This window comes from Plasmodium brasilianum (assembly GCF_023973825.1).
Source record: "Plasmodium brasilianum strain Bolivian I chromosome Unknown PB_00_06, whole genome shotgun sequence".
Classification (NCBI taxonomy): domain Eukaryota; phylum Apicomplexa; class Aconoidasida; order Haemosporida; family Plasmodiidae; genus Plasmodium; species Plasmodium brasilianum.
In genome coordinates, this window is record NW_027122933.1 from 82,293 (window position 1) to 93,323 (window position 11,031).

General features: G+C 18.6%; 1 protein-coding gene and 1 pseudogene across 2 annotated transcripts; both read right to left on the bottom strand.

The window, feature by feature from the left end:
- Positions 1-307: 307 nt before the first annotated feature.
- MKS88_000205 lies at positions 308-1,114 on the bottom strand (annotated as a pseudogene). The gene is made up of 3 exons: positions 1,031-1,114; positions 819-900; positions 311-588 (listed from the first exon to the last, which is right to left on the bottom strand). Coding segments are annotated over exons 1-3 (444 nt in total).
- A 6,657-nt stretch (positions 1,115-7,771) lies between these two features.
- On the bottom strand, positions 7,772-9,620 carry MKS88_000206 (PIR protein; the record flags this gene model as incomplete). Its single annotated transcript, XM_067219292.1, has 4 exons — positions 7,772-7,936; positions 8,072-8,845; positions 8,989-9,018; positions 9,546-9,620. 4 exons carry the CDS (start codon positions 9,618-9,620, stop codon positions 7,772-7,774), a joined length of 1,044 nt encoding a protein of 347 aa, XP_067070379.1.
- Between the last annotated feature and the right edge of the window lie 1,411 nt (positions 9,621-11,031).

Sequence of the window (11,031 nt, forward strand, 5' to 3'; positions counted from 1 at the left end):
AACAAAAGAACTAAAGACATACTTTTTTTTTGTCTCCTTATAAAAACACTGATATATTTAGGTGTATTCATAACATATAAATAGTTATTGTTATAGTTCTTAATTATATCACTAAAGATATATGTATATATGTTAAATTTATCTTTACAGAAATATATATATTACTTTTTATTTAATTATTTCTGAACTTAATATTTTCATATTTTATAACTTTTTTATAATAATAAACAATCACTATTATAAATATGACAACAAATATAAGAAAAGTTACGCTATAAAAGAAAATAAATGATTTATGTATTTTTTCTTAATTACATCCACTTATGTTTATCAATATCATCAGAAGCCCCTCTACCCCATATACAAATATATGTTCACCAGATGAAGTTGAATATAATAAGTTTAATAGACCCAAAAACTCACCTTCTGCAATTTTCTCTAATGAATGATCTAACATGGGTGGTATCAGTACAAAGGAAAATAACAAAAGTAAAGCAATTTTTATTCTATGTTTTCTACGTACTACTTTTTTATATTTTTTATCATCAATTATGTTCACGTTTTTAACGTAATCCTCATAATCAAGTTCTTTAAATATTTTTTTTTCATAATCGTAACATTTTTTTGTTTCAGTTATAACACATAGTTTTTTCAATAATCTTACCGTATTCCTCAATATATAATGAATTTGTAGATGAAGGTTTGTATTTTTTTTTTGGATCATTTTTTATTGTTAGATATATATTTTTATTTTTTCACTTTATTGTTTGGCATTACTTCTTTAAAATTTTCAATAATTCAATCTTTATCCTGTTTACATTTTGCTAATAATCGATTATTTCTTGTATTTAATATTTTACAAAGATTGTATTCTTCATCCAAATTATTATTTAACGAGCTCTAAAAAGAAGCAGAAATAAAAATATTTCTTACTTAAATACAAAAATATTCTCAAACTAAAAGAATCATTAATGAAAATAAATAATTACAATATTAATAATACAAATGTCTTTGGATAATATTATAATACCCATGTTATTGTAATGTGACATATCCAATATAACAAGATAAATGTAGTAATTTTAATAAATAAGAATAGAATTTTTTGTTCCATCATAAAGTTTTCCAAAATTTTTTATACATTCAGAAAGAATTACATCTATAATAAGTATAATATATTCAACGTAAAATAGTACTACATATATATTTTCAATTTTTGTATATTATTTCTTCATAGAAAGATAATAATATATATGTGTATATATGAAATTCATTTGACAGTTCGAATCAAAATTAAATTCCTTTAATAAAATATTATAAATTATTAATATTTACATTATGTATAAGAAAATAACTTTAAATAAAGCACTATAATTTTAATTCATTCATAAATATTCAAAATATATAAGTTATTTATTTAATATAGTCGAGTGATTACATGTTTTTTCATAAAAACATTTCAATATAATGAAAAAATATACAATATATATTAATATTAAGAAATATTCATTTAACTAACAGCCTAAAACATATAAAATATAGATCTATTTCTATATTTTATATATTAGGATAATAATTTCTAGTGTGACTAATGTTTTACCACTATTAATTGTAATTTCTGAGATATTATACTTTCGAAAAACATGTTATTTACTTTAAAAAATATTAATTATTACAACTGTACAATAATTGTAATAATTAACGAAATGTCCAATACAATTTACAACTTTTTTAGTTTTGTAAAATATAACACACTTTTCAGTAATCATATAAAAAGTAACATTACCATATGGTTTATAATATATCTAGAATGTTCAATTTATAACGTACCATTCAATGTACGGAAAATTATATATATTTAAAAAGTAAATAAAAACTTATTCTTTACCTTTGTGTCATATTTTTAAAAAATATAATTCTTAATTAAATTTAATTTGTACCATTATTTCTAAATGGAAATTTTTTAAATTATTCACTTTAATTTTTTCATTTTTTATCTACATATATATATTAGAAGCGTTATTAATATATTACAAAAATAAAAAATAAGAGAACAGTAAAATTAGTATATGAATATTTCATCCTATTGTATAATTCAAAAATATTGCAAATACTATAAATTTACTTATAATAATAATATACTGGTTATTATAGGTAAATTATAAAAAAGAAAGTGTAACCATATTATTTACCATGATATATTATTTAGGAAACTTTTGCATTGACAATTCTAAAGCTAATATATTAGTTGTTGTTTGGTCTCTTACAAAAATGTATTTTCAGTTAAATAATTTTACAGCTACACATAAAACAATGAATACAATAAATAAAAATTCTATTATTAATAATATATGCGTTAATAAAAGTTTTCTTCTCAATTATTTCTGCTAAATATGTGGGGTAAACCAAATAATGACGATTATAATATTATAACATTCACAAAAAATTCATGTAAAAATCCTAAATTTTATTTTATCATATTCTATTTTTTTTTTTTTTAAATATTATTTTTTCGGTGAATATATTGAGAAATTAACAAAGAAAAAAACGTTTAAGATGTTATATTATAATTAAAAAAAAAAAAAAATATTAATACATTAAATATAATCATTTTCTTTCGTTATGTACAAAATAAGACGCGTTATTTGTTAATTTAAAAGTAATAATTCTTTTTCATAATAACCTTAAAAAATATTAATTTTATACTATATAATGATAAAAAATATAAAACACTAATATATATAGTAAAAATATAAATTAACAAATGTTTTCAAATAAAATAATATTAATTGTGATTTTGCGTATTTAGCTTAGCGTACAAATATTTATTTTTCGTTGAAATTTTTATATAAACAGAAAAATATATATATATATATATATATATATTTATATTAAGCCAAAATAATTAATTCACAAGAAAGAACACATTAAATTAAAAATTAAAACACTTTCAAAAATTCACATCAACAAAAAAATATAAACATATCCTTTTTACACTTAAATTATAAATATAATAACACATATGTAGATTCATATATAAAATTTAAAAAATTATTATTATATATAATATGTTATTAAAGATTTTGCATGTAGTGCATAACATTAAAAAATTATTTACATAAATGAACATATTCCTTACCACTCATGGTACTCTTCTAAGAATCTAATTTTTTTACGTTTTATAACATTTTTATAATAGAAAAAAATTATTTGAATTAGTGTAATACCCAATATTAAGATAGGTTAACAATACATTATCATACCAAACACCTTGATTCCTATAAAATTCTTCAATTGACATGTAGATGAAAAAAAAGCATGCAAACCTTCCGGAGAAGATGTACTAGTTTCGGATGGTATTCCATTATTATATCCTAATAAAACTCATAATTCATTTAAAAAATTACCAGTCCTTTTAAATTCCCCTAATGATAAATCTACTTTAGATAAAATTAATACTACTATGAACAATATTGAAAGTAAGCAAAGTCGTAATCTGTATTTTTTACGTTTTAATTTTTTATAATACTTATTATTAATTTACATCATTTATATAAAAAAAGTTCTATCATTTACTTCATTCATTATTTTTTTTTCATAATAGTTATATGATTTATTTAACATGGAACATTTATTTTTCATAAGACTCTTTATTAATTTTTCCTTATATAATAAGCTTCTATATAATTTTTCCTTTTTTTCCTTGTCCCATTTTTCATTATCTATTGTAAGTAATTTTTCGTTCCTTTTTTTTTATTATGTGGTATCTTTAATTCTAAATCTCCAGCATTTGCAAAATACCCTTTTCACTTAATACTAATAATCGATAAATTCGTTTATCTAATTTTTTAAAAAACCATACTTCTCAACCAAGAACTTGTTATGCCTACTCTAAAAAATAAAATGTAAATATTTTATATATAAATTGATAAAAAATTGCATTCTAGAAAAAAATAATTAATAATAATAAATAATAAAGATATGAATAATACAAATTCTTCCAAAAATGATTAAATTACCATGTCACTGTAAAAATGATATATCCAATTTAAAAGAATAAGCATTGAAATTTTAATAAAAAAGATAAACTTAATACTTTGTTCCATGTTATAAATCTCTACAATTCTAATATGTACGATAAAGAAAAAATTAACATTAGGTTATACACTTCCAACAATATAAAAATACCTCTTTTATTTTTATTAATATGTTTCTTATAAAATTAATATACATATACATATATTAAAACCTAATCCAAAAAAAAAAATATATATGAAAAAGGATTCTATAAAATTATATAATTATCATTATCTATAAAAAATTAACTTCAAGTAAAATTACACAGTTTCAATCAATTCATGTATATTCACAATGTATAATTCAATTGCATATTAAAGTAATTTACCAAGCTTTTTTTTTTTGTTGAAAGTTTTGAATTTATTTACAACATACCATGTATAAAATATAGATATATATTATTATTCTAGGTATTTCTAGTATTATTAGTATTTTTAAGTTTTCCTAGTAATTATTCTAATTATATAAATAATGTATTTATGAAAAAGAACACATTATTGATAAAAAATATATTAGTATATATAACAATAAAAAAAAAATATTAATAAATTCAAATTATATATATTTTCCGAAATTTTCCCTGTTTTACTAAATATAACACATGCTTTTTCTTATGGTTTTTAGTATATTTGAAGAGAAAATCTGTTAAACAATACATAATTTATAAAGATATATAGTTTTAAAAAATATAATATTAAATTATTTTTTATATTTTTATAATAATCACTGAAATTTATAATTTTTCATTAGATTTAGTTTACGTGGCTATTTGTAAACAACATGTTTTTACACACAAAAATTACTTTTTTTTTTATAATTAAACAAATATATTTAGATAAAATGTAATAAACAAAAAAACATGGTATAATACATGCATAAAATGTGTTGAAACCATAATAATCTTGGTTAAGTAATGCATTTTATTAATCTTTTCACGCATAAAAATAAATATCTTTTTTGTTGTCTATTTATTCATAGAAATTCAAATAATTTCTTTAAAACTAAATTAAATCAAAAATTCTTTAACTTCACTGATGTTATCATTAATGTAGTCATCGCTTAATTTATTCGTGATATATTTTATTAGTAAAAATTAATGATCTTTTACATATATTATTACTGCTTATTATGTTTATACTAATATTTCTGAAATTTCTTACGAGTATATGAAAACATAAACTAAATTATTTTATACGCACATATATACCTTTTACAGAAAAGAATATAATTAAATAAATTGTTATAACGTTTATTAATAACAAAAAAAAAGAAAAAGTATTAAGAAATATACTAAAATTTTTTTTTGCAATGTAGTGGACTTTTTTACTTTCATTTATCCATATATTTATCTTACTTTTTCTAGCTTGAATTATATTTTTGCAAAAAAAAGTTGAATATATAAGCTTATTTAAATTCTAGGAAACACATTTTTATATATAGAAATCGCATTATTACAATAAAAATATTATCCTTAAACGTTTAGGTTAATTTGTGTTTAGAAAATAGCATTTATAAGAAAATTAAATATCACGTAAAAATATCGTATCTAAATTTAATCAAAAATCATATATATAATTCATATATTATTAATACTTTCACTTAAAATATAGTTTAATATTTTAATTAAAACATAATGGAATATATAATATTTATAATAGCATAATATCATATAGAATAATTTGCACTATAATTTAATGTAAATTAAAAATACGAAATTTTAAATATAAAAAATATTGTAAAACTTGGGAAATTATTTTATGTATGGACATTTTTCTTTAAAATGTTAAGGACATTAAAATATGGCATTCGGGATTTAAACATAAATGCTCCCGAAATAATATATTAAATTGTAACTTTTATGCAACCAATATAAATGAAAAAAGTTTGATATTTTATAAAATATAACTTTGAAAGAAGAAATTCTTGTATTCGTAAGTTTTAATTCCTTTCCCCTTGTTACATTTAGTTTCAGGGATAATTATAAAAATATTATATATTAAATATATGATTTTAACCATCTAAATATAATGTATAGGATCTTTCCTAAAAAAATTACTTTTATAATAAATAAATTATTAAAAAAAATTAAAACAAATTGTAGGCCTAAGATGTATATATTTATTGAACATTCTTTTATTATTTCTCTATTTTTATTTCTCTTGTTACTTTTACGTACTATTTTTACTACAGAATTTATGTTAAATTTAATATATTTTATTTATATATATTATTAGATTTATGTATAATATAATTTTTTCATTTGTTATTTTTATGTATCATTAATATTTTAATGTTACATTATATATTTCCTATGATAGTATATATTTTAAACTTCAACAATTTTGTATATAATTGTAAAATAATTATACTATCATTTTATTTCTCTCATCCATAGATAGTTAAATAACTCATCGCTTTGTTTAAATTATACTATTTTTTTATTATAGCTCTTATACATATTATTCTTTATAATATTATGTTTTTTGTTTTAATATTTTTTCAACGAATTTAATAATACATTATATAAATATACAAAATATGTTTCGTTGTGTATTTATATTTTGACTATATACTATATATTTTTAAGAAATTATATATATATAATATAAAATTACAAAAATAACACAATATTCTTAATTTTTATATAATATACTATTTTATGTAGGATATCTTTTATACATCACACAAAAAAAAACTTCATTAATTACTGGTAACTCTATGCATTAGCTTTATCTACGGTGTTGTATTTAAAAATAATATTTTTATCAATGAAATTCTCAAATCTCATTTTTCTAAGGTGTCTTATAAAATATTTTTAATTATCACAATTTCTTCTATTTTTGTATAGCAATTTTTCTTATTATAAAAATTTTAAATATATATTGTAGATGCAATACTTATTTATAGAAGTATTTATAATAAAAAAAGACTAAAATTATATTTATCTTTTTTCCCATTTGACTTCTTTCATTATTATTAATAGCTCAATAAAAACATATATTTACATATTTATATAAAAAGATGTTTAAAGTAATTCATCCACGGAAATTATTTCTATTTTCAATATTAATATTATTTATAGGAGAATTTACAATATATATAATCACTCATTTTATTGTTTACTATTTATACTTCTATTGGTATATAATATATAATATGTTTCGCATGATACATTTTTCTCATGTATTAATAACAATTATTTACAATGTACTTTTGCATATAATAAACTATCCCTATATGCTTTGTACTACTTTAAATTATGAGTTTCTACTAAATATCTATATGTAAAAAATATTTAATTTGTATAAACTCCAAAACTTCGAATATTATAATTCAGTTTTAACTTTAATTTGACTAATGATATATAAATTAGAAAAACAAAACATTCGGAAATTTCTAATTTAATACTCCATATTTTTGGTTATTTGTAGTTCTCTATGTATTTTAATTAATAATCATTTTTACAATGATAATATATCATTGAGGTATTCTTATTAAGTTAAATTGCAATATCAGTTGTATATCATGATTTAATGTCTATCGGTATATACGTTCTATTTTATGTATTTGCTTTCTTTTTTTTTTTTTTTTTTTTTTGCTTTTTAAATAGAAGATTATATGGACATGTATTCTTGCTAAAATTATTATTCTTAATATAAATTCAATATATTCTTTTCTTTTCGTAGAAGATTACTCATGTAGCATAATATCCTACATTTAATTGTCTTCTACTTACATTTGATTTTCTTTTTTCATATGCGTATTCTATTAATTCTAGCTTATCCATATCATCAAAATTACGTCTAATTGATTTTCTCTTTAATACTCGAGTTTGTATCCATGACCAAATTGGAGTAAACTATTATTTAAATGATATATATAAGATGATTATATAATAATTATTTCATAGTTATTTTCATTTATATATCTATTAAAAAAATACAAATAGTAGAAAATTAGAATATTTAAATTTATATTTTATATTAATAATTACTTTATATAGTAGGAAGCCAATGAAGAAAATGCCGACAAAGGGTAGAACAAAGAACAGAAAAATTTGTGATGAACTTAAGGCAGATACATTAATTACATATTTTGGGTCAAGATAATTGGTATTATATTGGCTTAAACCTTTTTCTTGTGCAGAAACTTCCTTTATTTCACATTTCAAACGAGGTAATTTTTCATTAAAGCAACTAGGAACATGCTTTTTAAGTTCAGAACAATATGGTTCAGAATTATTTTCTGTACAATTATATATTTCATTATAAGCACTATTAGCTTTAACAAGATAATCATTAAATTTACTATCACATGTTTTCTTATACAGTTCCAAGGTTTTTTCAATATTCTCGTAATCTTTACAATAATCATGCACAATCTTCATTTTTTCAAAGTTTTCCTTTTTAATATTTTTAAAAAAAATACATTTGCATTTATCACGCCCCTGAAGAGCATTTGAAACATCTTCAAGCAATTTAATAACTTCTGGAAATGAATCTTCCTTTAATTTATTAAATAATTCATTTCCTAACCAATAGTACAAATAATGACATTTCTTATTACATTCATCTCCTTCATTATTAAATGCCACATAACACAAAGGCCTCATAAGCTTATCTGCAATACTTTTAATTTTATCATTTTTATATATCTCAGTTCTTTTTTCTAGAAATTTTGTATTATCATACTGCATGCAATAATCGAATTCTTTCTCAAAATTTTGTCTATAATAAATTTTGGATGGTAGTGCTTGTATAAAATTTTCCTTAGAGTAAATAAAAAAAAAAAAAAAAAAATTGTACATAATTAGAAAAGCCTTATTTCTCATATTTATTTTATTAACGTAGTTCATGAGAAAAAGAATATTCCACTGAATATGCATAATTCTCAATTTAAAAAGTTATAAACCTGTAGTACACTGGGCATTTTAAGACATGTCTTCAATCTTGGAATATTCAAAATGGGGGAATAAAAAACATTCTAAAAGCATATTTATTTATATATGATATATAAAAATACATAATATATCATAATTTTCATAAGTTTTATTAAAGGTTCTAAAATGTAAAAATTTATTATTTAGTAGGAATCATTTTTACAATTTTATAAAGTACAATTTATTATAACATAATTATACTTATGTAATGGAAACACTTATATATGTTACGTAATCAGTACAATAGATAATTTTATATAATAATAAAAAAGGAATTATAATATTTTTAAATTAGTTCTTATATTAAAATGATACAAATAATAATTACATATCATAAATTTAATATTTCTCCTAAAATACATATGGCAAGATATTACATGTAAGAACGAATACAATTTCATCATTTAACATTCTTAAAAATATATTATTTATTAAATGGTTTCTTCATAATTAATGTAAGGAATTTTTACCTAACATATTCAACTAGATATGTTCATATATATATAGTTGCATTTTCCTAATAAATTACTCTCTTAGTTAAGTTACTTATAATATCATTGTAAATGTAAAAATCAGGAAAATATGTATTGAACTTAAAATTCATTTCATGTTTTTGAGAAAAATTTATTTATTTAAATATTATTTTAATATTTAATAGTATAAATTTCTATAACTTAGAATTAAAAATTAAAATAAATATATCTTATATACATTTATCTCGATATATAAAGAGTTATTTCTTTAATATATACTATTTACGTCGAATATCTCTCTATACCACCTTATTGGAATATTATGTTTTTATAATTAGTAAAATATGATTGTTAAATTTATTTTCAAACGTTTTTAATTAAAAATATTAATATATATACCATCATATTATTACTTATATTAAAGATTATTCATTAATATTTTTATAAATTTACAATAAATAATAGATATTGTATTATTATGATTATATTAATCAAATGACGAAAATAATATGATGTTACATATAATTTATTATTTAAAGATATATTTATTTATATTACTCTTAACGTTTCATTAATATGTGACATTTAGAAATATTGATATAAATCTATTTAACATAAAATTAGGATAAAATCATCTTTTCATAGTTTGTACTCATCAAAAAAAAGCTTATAATGAAACAAATTCCTTAAATATATTAGCATTAAGAAAATATAATTTACTTAATACCTCCTTTTATTGTGAAATGTTTATAACTATTTTTGACTTTAAATTTAAGGAGTAATTAATATATTCAATAAATATTCCTTTGTATTTTTTATCATAATACAAAAAAAGGAGAACTGCATTAACTTTAACTATCACAAATATTGCATTGAATAAATTATATTTTGTAAATATTAATAACTTCTTTTTTATTAGTTTAAAATTATATAATTTTATTTCTTATGTATATATTGCAATAAGAATACATTATTTTTACATTATCATTAATGTTATTACATAACCCTAATTTTAACATTTTTAAATATATCATTAGTAATATAATTTATTATTATATATCTTTATGATACCTCTCTTACATATATAATTAATTTTTATTCATTTCTTCAAACAGTTCTATATACACATACCGATTACTCTTAGCTATTAGAATTACATATTTTTTTATTATTATTTTCGACTTTTAATTACAAAATAGTTTATATTATTGTTACATATATATAAGTATTCCTAAGAATGTTCAATTGTAAAAAAATTATGATCTTTAAAAAAATTAATATAGAGTCGCTAATAATATTATGGACAAAATTATATTAATAAGAACAAAAATATCCTCGCATATAATGTCATATATTCAAAAAAATTCATTCATTAATCATTTATTTAATGGGAGCTTTATTTTATTAAATGCTCATATTTATATTTTTTTTTTTTATTATGTTAAATGTCACTTACTTTTTGATTTGTTCATTAGTAAATAAAAGATTATATTTATGTGTAAACTTTTTTTGTTTCTATTTTATTTTGTACATAATATATGA